Source organism: Anoplopoma fimbria, chromosome 11, assembly GCF_027596085.1.
Source record: "Anoplopoma fimbria isolate UVic2021 breed Golden Eagle Sablefish chromosome 11, Afim_UVic_2022, whole genome shotgun sequence".
In the NCBI taxonomy this organism is placed as follows: domain Eukaryota; kingdom Metazoa; phylum Chordata; class Actinopteri; order Perciformes; family Anoplopomatidae; genus Anoplopoma; species Anoplopoma fimbria.
The window spans coordinates 1,547,483-1,562,438 of NC_072459.1; the positions used below are offsets into that span (position 1 = coordinate 1,547,483).

At 40.6% G+C, this 14,956-nt stretch overlaps 1 protein-coding gene across 1 annotated transcript in view; it reads right to left on the reverse strand.

The window, feature by feature from the left end:
• LOC129098240 (Na(+)/H(+) exchange regulatory cofactor NHE-RF2) overlaps positions 1-8,005 on the reverse strand; it is a 31,705-nt gene extending 23,700 nt beyond the window's left edge. The window contains 3 exon segments of the mRNA XM_054607225.1: positions 4,909-5,059; positions 5,061-5,203; positions 7,374-8,005. Coding sequence (XP_054463200.1) covers positions 4,909-5,059; positions 5,061-5,203; positions 7,374-7,580 — 501 coding nt within the window. The 5' untranslated portion in view covers positions 7,581-8,005.
• Between the last annotated feature and the right edge of the window lie 6,951 nt (positions 8,006-14,956).

Here is a 14,956-nt window from a genome sequence, read left to right on the forward strand (position 1 = left end):
AAGAAAGCTTATGCTTCAGTTTAATACAATTTCCTCTGATCTTGTCACAGAGAGATGGACTGAGATAATACGTCTTTAAAGTGTTTTTTACCCTCTGAGGTTTAGTTCAGGTCTGCTTTATAGAGCCCACTTCATTTTACTGGGCTTTCAATTTCAATATACCATTAATACTAAACTGTCAAAGGTTGTACGAAGTTGAATTTATACACAGAGTTATTTTCAGTGTGAAAGTTCACAGATTTACATGCTGCTTTTCCAGCAATTCAGTTCTATTAACTGCACATATTGCACTAAATGAACAAGATGATTAATGGATAATACATTTGGTTGGATAAGGACAGCAGCCAGGGAAATATTTGATGTAACTTTAAACTCAGGGGTTTGGTGAGCAGACTTATTGTTGATTTAAAAGTAGTGAAAATGAGTGATGTTCTCAGTGACATCAGCATTTATCTCCAACATCTGCCCTTCTTCAGGCCAACAACAAAACAGCTTTCGGCTATTACAAGCCCGAAACCTAACAGGCTTATATAACGTCGTGTAATTCACTGTGGGTCATGGTCAACAGTAATTGCCTATTAAGACCTGAACATTGGATTTCTAACAGCCCAACGTGGCTCAACTGTATTTGTGCCGGAGAGCTTTGGTGAAGAAATGAGCCAAATTAAAGAAAATTGCTGTCTGGTCATGATTTATCGTTTGGGATATTGAGTTAAAAATGCAGAAAAAAAGAGACCTAGTGGATGAGTGGCAATAAAACAGAGGAAAAATAGAGGCAGTGTCATGTGACCCTGGGATCACAAACATACACAAACACGAAACCCCTAGTGGGGAAATTTATTGGGCAAATGTGCAAGTGATTACAGTTGCAGAAAAGGCTACATGTCTACCCATGTTTCAGCTGTGACCTTGTGAATGTGCCTGTGAATGTGTGTGTAGTCTATGTTGTGTGTCCTTTAGGGCCTTAGACTGAAATTTGTGGCTGCAAAACAAATCCTATTGCTTTCACAGAGAGGTTCACTGTCATATATGTCGGTGAACAGATTTTGCAAAAGCAATAGCGTCTTTTTACAGGTGTGAAGTTAAGATTAAAATGAAGAACGTGTTTGATGATGGGTGTGGTCGGCCTAAGTAGGGGGCTGGGTATGGGGGTAGGAAGTGGGGCACTTGTGTCTGCAGTTTTAGCTCATATTGGTTTACATTTTGCCACCATTAAAATAATGCTGAATTAGCTAATAGTTAATGTACACATGACTGTACAGACAGATATCACTGCATTACTTTAATACGGAGGTTCTGGAGTTATCTTTCTTCAATGATTCACAAGTTCCTTTCACATCGAGCACACTATATTCCTCACCTCTCTTTCTTTATTCCCCACCTTTAACTAAAACTGGAAGTAAAAAAACGTCAAAATTAGAAAGGTGCACTCAGTAGAGTCTGCGACGACCACTGCTGTATTATGTGATTAAACGAAGACAACCCACAGTTGGCTGATTCCCCTTCTAGAGTGTATCAGATGGGTTTTTTCCCCCAACAGATACACTCTTATTTTAATCTATGAAGGTGTTTACAGCACGAGTCTCAGCTCTACCTGTGACTTGGAGTAATTGTTTAGGCTTATTTCAACGTGAGGTTGATGCCCAAAAAGAACGCACAGAATAACTTTGTCTCTGACCGCAGAGTAGTGGCAGGGGGTTGGATATGCACAAAGCTGTGTTATCACTTGTGGCCCCTATTCCGAGGATATTTAAGAGTAGCGAGTTAAGAGCCAGCAGGCAGTCAAATGCAGTAAAAAAACAGGCACAGTAGTTGAATGTTTACAGACTATTTTACGACCTCCAGCAGAAGACAAGGTGCTGACAACCTGCAGTTCACAAAGGCACAAAGACACCCATCATCACTGACATACTAGCATACAGTAGGCACAGTGCCAAGTACTATCAACTCTCCCACTCTCCGCTACCCTGCAAACTTTTTCTTTCCCCCACTCCACTGAGGGGGGCCTACTTCCTGAAACTCCTTCCAAATAATCTCCAAGGTTGTTATTGGCTGCTCTCCCTCTTGAGTTCCCTCAGTCCAAAAGCTGCATGCTCTCCATCGCTACATCGTTCTTTCTCTGCTGCCTTTTCATGACATTAAAAATATGAGTAGAAATGTGCTGCTCTCAGCAAGTCTCACTGAAACGTCTCACAGCAATCTGAGAAGACTTTTACAGCTGTAAAAAACGACATCTATTCTTTTTAGCTCCGATTATTCACTTGGTGATTAATGCTTCCATTGCTGATCAGTCTGTTTTCCCCTCTGCTTTTGTTGTGGTAATTACATTGCACTGATTGCCAAAGCGCCTTGCCAGCCACATGGATGAATGACTAGTACACACACAAGACATGATTTGCTGTATCAGCGTGCAGTGTCAATACTGAGTCGGCAAATCTGTAGCTTCCTTTGAGATGGGACAGAAACAGAGACGTCCAGCTCTTTATAGTAATTCATTAATATAGTGACAGAGGCAGGTTTCAGTGACCCAGCTCCAACAAAAGATGGTTTATGGTCAAAGTGTAAGTAATGTTGTTTCAAATCAATGTCCCAACAGCAGCTCAAACACTGTCGTCCAATTTTCCTGCTTTTCATTCGCACTGCTGATGCCTTTTGGCTCGTCCTGCTAAACTTTCTTTCCATCCTCTCATTAGAATCACTAAAGAGAGAGTGAGAGAAACAAGAGACCTCTCAGCATTTCCTGAACCTAAGCTGGGCCAATCCGACCCCACCAGGCACTGGGATTTCTGTCCACAGGTCACAAAGCCAGAGCCGAACAAAGAAAAACAACAAACAACACACACACACACACACACACACACACACACACACACACACACACACACACACACACACACACACACACACACACACACACACACACACACACATTTAAGAGTTAACTGATTGGCCTTGTCACTGCTCTTGTAGAAATGGTGCCTGAGTGCGGCTCACATACGGGCTGGGCAGACCTAAGTGAAAACACATGTTTTTGTAAATGCAAAAAGCAGAAGTCGAGCCGCCTCGTCTCGCTGATACGGGCCATGTGAAACCAAAGTCTGTCAGATCTTTGTGTTCCAGGAGAGACAGAGCGGACGGAAACACATCCTGTTTTCCACGTCGACAGGGAATAACAAAAACAGGGAATTATAAAAACCCAAAACTAAAATGTATCAAATGACTATTGAGTATTATGCAACCAACTGTGACAGCGAGTGTGAATAAACACAGGAAGATGAGATGTGAGTGACCTGTAAAACAACATTCCCTCTGGAATATCATTTCACAATAAATGCAATATCTATCACACAAAGGCATTCAGAAAATCTCCCAGCGCGCCGCTTTATTCATACATATCTTTTACGATTTCTGTGGATTTCCTGTTCTGCAGAGTCACTGCGTTGTCCGTTGCCAGATTCCTAACATCTGACGGGTCCCGACCTCTGACCTCTAGTGCCCTGTTTGACCTTTAACACAACATCTGGAGCGCTTTCAGATAGCCATGTTCTTCCCTCAGGACACACACATTAATGAACAGACATAGCTGACGCCACATGCATGTAAGGCTGCAGAACAGGATGGAAAATTTGTCAGACGTCCCCTAATCTAATCTGTAAACTGGCAGAGCATCAAGAGAACAGGTCTGAGGTGAAAGCATGTCTGAGCTGAGGAGAATCTGCTCAAAGGAATGACTCAGTGTCTGCAATCTGTTTGCTAATGCGTTTAGTATTTTTAACTCTTGTGTTTGGAAGTTGACAAATCTCTCTAGGAGTGCTTTGTTTGAGGGTCTGAGGAAACTCCGTCTAAAGCTAGTTATTTGTTGCTGAACTAAGTTATTACGCTGATGAAAAAGATTCTCACTGACTTTAATTTTAACAACGCAAGAACCTCACATATCAAGAGAAAAGTTGTAGAATTTGGGAAACACATCTGCTGTGCTCTTTCTTGCTGATAGCTAGATGAGAAGATTGATTACGCTATCATGTTTGTAGACTAAATATGAAGACACAGTCGGCAGCAGGTCAGATTAGTTCATATTCCCTCACATAACCCTCTGTGAAAGCTTTTGAACAGGATGATTAATGGATAATACATTTGGTTGGATAAGGACAGCAGCCAGGGACATATTTGATATTTGATGACTCAGGGGTTTGGTGAGCAGACTTATTGTTGATTTAAAAGTAGCTACTTTTGACAGTTCTGTTTTTGTACTAGTAAAACAAACAAGTATTCTTTTGTGTTAATAGGCTGACTTATGTTGCCTTTGGACAGAGCCAGGTTTTCCCCCTGTTTCCAGTCGTTATGCTAAGCTAAGCTAATCAGCTGCTGACCATAGCTTCATATTTACTTTGCAGACATCAGAGTGGTGTTGATCTTCTCATTTAACGCACTGCAAGAAAGCAAACACGCATTTCTTCGTACTGTAAATATCACAATTTCCAGCAATATGTGAATATTTGCTGATTTGCTTTGTCTTCTTTGATGTTAAACAGAATTTCTAGAGGTTTTGGACTGTTGGTTGGACAAAACAAGCAATTTTCATATCAACCGTGGCTTCGGGAGGTTGTGATTCACTAAATGACTTCAAATGTCTATCTGACAGATGTATACGTTTAAAATCAGCTTCCATCAGCCTGAGAGCGGGCCTCAGTTTCTTTATACCGTCCAAGAGGCTGCAGCTCGGCAGAATAATGAGATTCATTTTAGTACATCAGGAGAACCTCACATCTTAATTGATTAATGCTTATAGATCCAGCTACAGATCCTCCCTTAACAATCACACACCTCTGTTTGATCCAACAGAAGCACTACAGAGAGCCAGAGTGGAGAATGAACACTGTTCACTCGTGTGGAGGAGGACCAGCCTACCTTCTTCGCAGCCTTCGACGGAGACCTCCTGGTGGGCTTCTGCACCTGGCTGCTCGGCGTGACCGGCTGCTTGGACACCGAGCCGTTCTCCCGCTTCTTGCTGGGGGAGGACGGGACCGACGACGGGGCCGGTGAGGGGGAGGCTGGGGGGAGAGGAGGAGGAGGGAGCCCCGACCCCGACGACGGCCATCTCCTCTGTGGCTGTGAGTCGGAGGCTGCGCAGACTTTCATGTGTCTCATGGTCCACCACCAGCAACCTGGTCTCGTTGTCCAAAGCTTTGATCCTCTGTACCACCTGAGGGACGGGATGGGACGGAGACACACCGGTCATTTTGTTTGAAAAAGCAATAAAAGAAAAGAGGAGTCAATGCTGCAGAGAACAAGCAGACTGCAGCTATAGAAGAACAGTCCAATCTCATCAAAGAGAACAGGATTTCGTTCTCCAGCCTCTCTAAAAGCATCCAGTCAGCGCTAGAACGTCTTTCCAAAGCATTTAACACGTTCACACGTTCCTTAGACATGTGGGTGTAAAGCCTTCTGATAGAACGGACAGATTAAAATATCTGGCAGCTTGCACACTGTAAGATGGAGACTCATTTTCCAAACATAAAGCCAAACATTTGATGGTTTCAGCCTCTTAAATGTGGAGATTTGTCCCTTTTTCTTGTCTTACCGTTAAAGAACATTGTATTTCTTTTACTGTCAGACAAAACAAGACATTTGATGACATGATGGGCTCTGTGGATCACTTATGAGTCAAAACATAGTCCGAATCACACTTTCATATGATTACTTTACATATAAGTGTTTTTGTAGAAACATTCCTGAACATGCTGGGCTCTCTAACAGTTATGATGTGGGCAAACATTGTTATCTTGAAATATTTTTCTTAGATTACAGAAAAATCTCATATACTCAGATGTTCCTCTGTTTCTGTGAGAATGGGAACATTATTATCTACTATCTACACCAGCCAAGACACAAACAGTCGTCTCACATACCTGCTATCAAACAAAGGGACTGTGCAGGTTAGTCTGTGGAAATAGTTTGTATGTCAAAGTGCAACTATGCTTTAATGTGGGTCAACTTTAAGGGACCAGAACGTTTCAATGTTTCACTTTTGACCCCCCAGCATGTCAGGAGGAGGGATGTGGCGTAGTGGAGAGCAAGGTAGTTCTCCAATCAGAGGGTCGGTGGTTCGATACCCGGCTTCGGCAGTCGATGTGTCCTTGGGCAAGACACTTAACCCCAAGTTGCTCCTGAAGGCTTGCCATCGGTGTGGACTGGATGATGAATGTTAGTTAGAGTCTGATGGTGGCACCTTGATGGTAGCCTGTCATCAGTGTGTGAATGGGTGAATGATATGTAACATACTACTGACTGTAAGTCGCTTTGGATAAAAGCGTCTGCTAAATGACTGTAATGTAATGTAATGTGTGCTTGGCTGAAAACGTCCCAGTGCCAGAATGCACACACCAGCCAGGTTGACCTGTTGATATTGACCTTTACGACCACTGCTCAGGCAACTGAAGCATGACGTAAAACCACAAATACTAATTATTTGGACAAAACAAAGCATGTGAAGATGTAATTTTGGGAAACTCCAAACAGAGATTTTTCATTAGTTGTGACATTCTATGCACAAATCAATTATTAAAGAAATAATTGGTAGAATAAAAAAAGTAAAGAAACACACAGCTAGTCAGGCTGTTTCACAGATTAGTTTTCAACTTTATTGTCCACAATGTGGGAAAATTGTCTTTGAAAAAAACACCTCCTTTCTCTTTTTACAGCTTCTCAAATGTGAGTATTTGCAGCTTTTCTGAATCTTCTACGATTGTAAACGGAATATTTTTGAGTCAAAACAAAGCATGTGAAGATGTAATTTTGGGAAACTCCAAACAGAGATTTTTCATTAGTTGTGACATTCTATGCACAAATCAATTATTAAAGAAATAATTGGTAGAATAATTGAATATTTTTTAGCATAAAATCAGTGGCATGATGATCATTTTTTTGGGTTTTGGACTGATAGGCTGCTCTGCGCCGTGTTTTTTTGTGTGTGCCAAGGAAGATTAAAGGAGGCAGTCTGACATTCTGAACACAAGGTTTATATCAATTACAAGACTTGCATGACATTATGGGCACATGCATTCACTCACAAGCAAGCCTGCATATTGAGAAAAGGTCAATTATAGTAAGCATCATTTGTTGAGCCTTGATTGTGTTAAACGAGCTCTATATTTCCAGTTGTCCTACTGAAAGAAAAGATACCTTAGAGTTCAACATAGTCGTTGTCCTCTCTTATAAATCTCTTGGACTGATGTGTTTTTTTGTGTGTGCCAAGGAAGATTAAAGGAGGCAGTCTGACACATTTGCACACAGCAGCCAGGTTGACCTGTTGATCCTGACCTATACTGACCCATATGACGTATAACCACACATACTTCTGCACATCAACTTGCCTGGTGGTGTGTCTCTTTCTCCACGTTGTCTCCATTCACTGACACCACCCGGTCCCCTGCGCGCAGCCCGGCCGCTTCTGCAGGAGAGCCGGCCTCCACCTTTCGGATGTATTGTCCACTCTTCCCTTTCTCACCGTGCAAGTGAAATCCATACCCGTCCTCAGCTTTTGTCATGACACAAAGCCGTGGTTTCCTCTCGCTGGCCATCTCTCTCTGGAGTTTTAAGCCTCCTGGTTCAAATGCAAAGATGAGCTAAACTTCCACAGAGCCAAAGCACATCTGCCCGATACGCACGCTTTCCCCCATGTTAGAGAAAGAAGAAAACACAATGCAAACTACTCCAAGTGCACTTAAAAAGAAGAAAACATGCAAAAAAGGCTGCAGACTTTAAGAAAACGAGCCGAGCAGTCCTGCAGACCGTGCGTACTGCTGGCGTCTCCAAAACGTCTCCAAAGCTGATCCGTCTCCAAAACGTCTCCAAAGCTGACTTCAGAGCTTCATCACTGCTGTCACTGCAGCACCTCTTCCTCCACACTTATCCATAACAACTGGGGGGAGAATATGCATGCAGTTATGATGCAGTTATGATGCAGTTATGATGTAGATTGTGCTTCAGCAGCACCTCCCTCCGGCCCTGCTGCCTCTGCTTCTCTGAGGAAAGTGAAACATGCAGAACAGAGACAGAGGACTGGAAGCTGTGCAACACTGCCCCTGGGTGGTATACTGAGTACTGATTATATGATTATTAAAATACTGCTGTATGTCAGAATTATCACATGCATTGTAATAATAATAATAATGGATTTTATTTATATAGCACACTTTAAAATACAAAGAAATCTCAAGGTGCTGCACAGGGTAGAACAATCACAATAATCAAATATAATAATAAAAACAAAAAAAATAAGAATTTAAATAAATGAATTAATTTAATCATAATGAAATCTAAGAATATCTATTAAAACTGAACAACCACCCAAACACAAGCAATCTAAATGACCAAGACCTTAGGGGAAGGCAGAGAGGAACAGGTGAGTTTTAAGACTTGATTTAAAAGCGGTGATGGAGTCTGAGGCCCTGATCTTCTCCGGGAGCTTATTCCACAGGCGTGGCCCCAGTGAAGAGAAGGCACCATCTCCCATGGTAGCCAGCTTTGTCCGGGGAACCGCAAGGATGTTGGAGTTTCCTGACCTAAGTGTCTGGGATGTGGATTGAGGGGTGAGGAGGTCCAGGAGGTAGGTTGGACCGGTACAGCTTATGGCCTTGAATACTAGGAGAAGTACTTTGAAAGTGATGCGTTGTTTTATGGGAAGCCAGTGGAGGGAGTGGAGGACTGGGGTGATGTGTTCTGATTTCCGTGTCCTGGTGAGAACCCGGGCGGCACTGTTTTGGACATATTGTAACCTCTGGATGGTTCTGGCTGGTAGACCTGCGAGCAGAGAGTTACAGTAGTCAATCCGAGAGCTGATAAATGCGTGCACCAACTTTTCTGCATCACGTTTGGGTAGTGAGGGTCTTAGCCTTGAGATGTTTCTCAGGTGGTAGAATGATGTTTATATGGGGCTGTTGTTTGATGATAACACATGATTGCCTACAGGTAAACTGTGAAAATCAGACATAATTGTGATGTTGGTGTTATATGTAAAAACAAAGAAACAAACAGTTAAATTATGTATATTTATAACAATATACAAATTTAGCCTTTAACTTTATGTAGTGTTGCAGTTTTTCAAGGTGACCACTAGAGGACAGTGAACAAGCAGGATTCAAAGTTTAAAGCACCCATCCACACAAAACCAAGCTATCACAATAGAGAGAGAGAGAGAGAGAGAGAGAGAGAGAGAGAGAGAGAAAATATGGACAATAAACAGCAATGGAAGTTGCCTTACAAATTACATTTAGGCTGCTCTCGTTACTTTAAAAAGGACATTTTTTGTATTTGTAAGTTGGCATAACTTGTTTAAAGAATTAGTTTTACTAAAGTGCTTTTTTATCACAAGTATTCTATGTTTAATCAAATCTTTTTCTAATCTATTAAGCTTAGAAAAAAAGGAATTCGAGAAAAGTCCTGATTAGTTTTAATCAAGCAAGAATCTAACAAAAGAAAGGAAATAAATCAGCAGCTGCAACGAAGCTGCAGTGATTTCGGGTTACGACTATGGTTTAAAATGATTGCAGCCTTCCTACGCTTAATTGAAAAAATACTACCTTAATTCAATCACTGATTTCATGCAGCTCGGCCAGTTACCCAAATCAACACACCCTGAATGGTACGTCACATTCAAGTGCACCTCTGTCTAGTTAACTAAATGCTCAGTGGAGATGAGGAGGACTCTGTGGCGCTCAAGACAAACAGGTGAGTACAACAACAACAACAACAACAACAACAACAACAACAACAACAACAACAACAACAACAACAACAACACACCAACACCACAACAACAACAACAACAACAACAACAACAACAACACAACAACAACAACAACAACAACCACCAACAACAACAACAACAACCAACAACAACAACCACAACCACACAACAACAACAACAACAACAACAACAACCACAACAACAACAACAACAACCACAACAACCACAACAACAACAACCACCACAACAACAACAACCACAACAACCACAACCACCACAACAACAACACCAACCACAACAACAACAACAACCACACCAACAACCACAACAACAACAACAACAACCACACAACAACAACAACAACAACAACAACAACCACAACCACCACAACAACAACAACAACAACAACCACAACAACAACAACAACAACAACCACAACAACAACAACAACACAACAACAACAACAACAACCACAACAACAACAACACCAACCACAACAACAACAACAACCACACCACAACAACAACAACAACAACAACCACAACAACAACAACAACAACAACACAACCACACCACCAACCACACCAACAACAACAACAACCACCACCACAACAACAACAACAACCACAACAACAACCACACCAACAACAACAACCACAACAATAACAACAATAACAACAACACTAACAACCACACCAACCACAACCACCACAACAACAATAACAACAACCACAACAACAACAATAACAACAACAACCACAACCACAATAACAATAACCACAACAACCACAACAACAACAACCACAACAACAACAACAACAATTAACGGGTGACTTTCAGCCGAAGGCGTCTATGGTTGCCAAATAGTTTTATTTTGGAAGCTTTGACTGTCAGTGTGAGCATGGTGTCTACATTAAGGTTAGAGGAGTGCAAGGTTAAATAAATACAACAGAGAGCCTCAATGGTGGTTATAGGCAGAGCTGGAATGAGTACTTATATAGTGTACTCAAGTAAAAGTATTACCATTTTAAATACATTCTACTCCATAAAAAGTGAAAATACTTGTGTTAAAATGTACCCAAATAGAAGTTAAACATTACATTTTTAAAAAGGGGAAACTATTATATTAAAGAACATTTAGGCTACAAAAATAAATGCAGGAAATGTCAACATTCACACATGTATTTAAAGTAATAATTATTTTACAGTAGAGTACAGTGTATTATTACTTATTTACACTGAAGAAAATGGTGATGCAGTTTCTAAATGTGGACACTGGAGGGCAGTGAACACTCAGTTTCTGTCTTGGGATGCATTACATGATGTGCTATTGGTTGATAACGAAATAAACAACATTACTAACATGGCTGCTAATGATTACATTAATAGATATAGTGCCTTCAAAAAGTAAAGAAACACACAGCTAGTCTCAGTTTATTCCCACTAGGCTGTTTCACAGATTAGTTTTCAACTTTATTGTCCACAATGTGGAAAATTGTCTTTGAAAAAAACCTTTCTCTGTTTACAGCTTCTCAAATGTGAGTATTTGCAGCTTTTCTGAATCTTCTACGATTGTAAACGGAAAACAAAGCATGTGAAGATGTAATTTTGGGAAACTCCAAACAGAGATTTTTCATTAGTTGTGACATTCTATGCACAAATCAATTATTAAAGAAATAATTGGCAGAATAATTGTTGAATATTTTTTAGCATAAAATCAGTGGCATGATGATAATTTTTTTTGTTTTGGACTGATGTGTTTTTTTGTGTGTGCCAAGGAAGATTAAAGGAGGCAGTCTGACATTCTGAACACAAGGTTTATATCAATTACAAGACTTGCATGACATTATGGGCACATGCATTCACTCACAAGCAAGCCTGCATATTGAGAAAAGGTCAATTATAGTAAGCATCATTTGTTGAGCCTTGATTATGTTAAAAGTGCTCTATATTTCCAGTTGCATCGTCCTACTGAAAGAAAAGATACCTTAGAGTTCAACATAGTCGTTGTCCTCTCTTATAAATCTCTTGCTCTCCTTTCCCCGCCCATCTCCCATTTCATGATCACATCACTGCTTACCTTATGGGAGGAGTTGTGGTCCGGTGATTGACAGCTCCTGGAAAGGAGAATTTAGTGAAGCGAATGTAAAGAAACACAGATGGGGAGTGTTAAATGTGGTGATACTGGGACCTTTGTTCTGTTTATAGGTAATGGATGAGTTTTTCAGTCGTCTGTTAGCATCTCACTCACACACACACACACACACACACACACACACACACACACACACACACACACACACACACACACACACACACACACACACACACACATAGTAAGGCACGTTAACAGCACCGTGGAGGTATTTGGCTCAGTCGGCCAGTGTTTAGATTGAAGAAGACAGTGGCTGCCATCGGGAGAGAATCCCCGAGGGTCAATCCAAGTTTAGTCTTCACTGAAATGGCTCCATGAGTCAACAAACACACAGGACAGAGACGACCTCCACAACAGACCATAATATGTACGAGCTCCGGGTCTTTTCAGACATATTTTTGGCATTTTTGAGGCTCTGATGTCTATTGTATTTATATATTTAATTTAGTATTGTGAAGCTTCCTTTTATTAATAACTTTTTCTATCTGTTAAGTTTGTTTCATCCACAAATGAAGCCTCCACATATGTCCATTTATTGTAGGATCTATTTATAATAATTAATAATAATTTATAATTTTATGCATGCAGTCTTAATAGAGTAGATGCAAATCTGATAATTGTTATCTAACATATCTATACATTGATATAGTGTTTGCCTTTTATGTGTTGTGAGGTATTGCTGTGTTTATTATGGAGGTTTCTATTTATTTATGAATGTTTTTTTCATTTGCCATGTACATGTATCCCTACAGATTAATTGACAATTTTAAGATGAAATGTTTGGGAATGCATCTTTTAAAAAATGCATTTCAGCCTTTGGGGCTTTATGCATTCATTTGATGTAAGCTATGAGTTTTGGGGGACTTCTGTGATTGCTACTATACAGAGTGTTTTCTAGCTTCGTATATGATATTGGTGATTGCCGTAGAGTAAAATGATGTTTTGGTATTTATGCCTTCCTATTGTATGTGAGGTATGAAATATGTGATTGGTTGCAGAGCTGCAGACTTTATAAGATGGCTTCTCATTGTTACAAATCATTTGCCTGATTAAGGTCTAGTACTGGAACGTCCAATGCATATGACACAACACATGTCTGCACAGTTCCCCAATACAGACTTTAATTACAGTTTAATCATTTGGCAATAAAAAAATCAGAATTTTTTCACGGATGGTTTGCAATGGCCCTTAAAGCTCTGGTTTCAGTTTGTTGGATCTGCATGGAAGTCAAATTGTCTAACATCATCCACAAAATTGTTAAAAGCTTTTGAACTTCCTGTTTTATAAGAGCATCGTTTGGCACAAACACGCTCTCCACATAGTTTTGTCCTGGTTTAATTGCTCCTGACACACCGATGCACCTCCTACTGCGCCTCTCCTCCCACTCCAGTGCATTCAGTATTACAGAGAGTCACCTAAATATCAAACGGGTGGAGGTGAGAAAGAAACCTGTGAGTAAAATGTCAGTTTAGGGTCACAGTCTAAAGTTTCTAGGTGGCTGTGACATTCTATCCCTGTGAATAAATCAGCCTTATCAGCGCTGATGATGATATCTTAAAACGTGGACACTTTGAAAATTCTACATTATTCCTTCACAATCTGATATGGTCAAGTGACAATGAAAGGCGAAGAAAGCGTAGACATCCTGACTGTCTCTAGGGTTTGGTTTACTGAAGCAGTTATCTGTTATACATTATTAAAATGGATGGAGGCGTCCTGGCTCTCCCCCCCGGCAGAGGGAGGAAGAATCACTGTGGGGTGGAGAAGGGCACAGCTCTCAGCTTTAATTAACCACACAGGGCCACACACTCCTCCTCCTCCTCCTCCTCCTCCTCCTCCTCCTCCTCCTTCCGAGTCCCTTAATGCTCCTCGCTTCTCTACGCACTGACATTCGAGGCTAAACACGCCACCAACTGCAGGAGAATATGCTCATTTGTTTTATTGGCTTGTTCTTCTTTTGCTACGATGCAATAGAGATGAAAAAGAAAACCAAAATGCTGCTAAAACAGGTTGAACGTCCCTAGTTCAAGCTTTGCACCCTGCAGGACATCTAGTGATTATTGACTTCACTTTTGGTTTACAAAGTGTTTTAGAGTCAGTGGTCTTCATTCAGATTTACTCTCTAAACCTTTACAGTCATCACTCTGTTGATACTGAGGGAATGCTTCCGAGAATGTTTCGTTTTTCATTTACTTATTTTTTCCTGTAAAAAAAAAACAATAAAAGAAGAAAACCCCTAAACAAAAAACAGCCTAGAGCCTACAGCCATGCTAACGGCTCTGTGAGGCTTTACCAAGTGCTGCTTTGAGCTAAATGCTATCGTCATGCTAACGTAAAGCAGGATTAACTATCATTGTTTAGCATGTCAGCAGGCTGACATTTGCTAATTAGCACTAAAGTACAGCTGAGATTGATCGTAATGACATTAGTTTAAGAGTTTCATGTTTTTAGGTTAAATATTTAACGTTGCAGATTTGTGTGGATTTGATACAGATTAATTGAATTGAAGTAAAAATCCACCACTCTTTTTCTAGTTCCAACTGACCAAGACCACAGTAGTATGAAACCCTGGATCACAATGGCTGTTATGGCATCACTTGTACCTGTTCAATACTTCAAACCACATTTCATTGTATAAATCAATAGGTTCTCTTACTTTAGAGGAAAGGAGAAATACATCATATTTTAGGTAGTTTTGTAAATACATGGTGGATCTTTTGAATAACTCTTTTCAAATTTGCCTCATGTGTACGCTTACAATTCACTGAGTGCTTTTTCAGATTTCAGTGACTTATAGTTCCTCTTTCACCTCCAACAAAAAAAAATGTTTAAATTCCTCTCTGCTCCGTCACCACACAGACTGACATGTAGTTTGTTTTGTGAGGTAAAATACTCACCCTCCTCCTCCTCTTCCTCCTCCTCCTCCTCCTCCTCCTCTCAATGACTTGTCAACAACACATCCTGTGTGTCCATAAAGCCATGTGTGGTCAATTTCCTGGTGTCTGATTTATGTTTTCCCAGAAAGCCCTTCAATGAAAGATTGATCTCCGGGC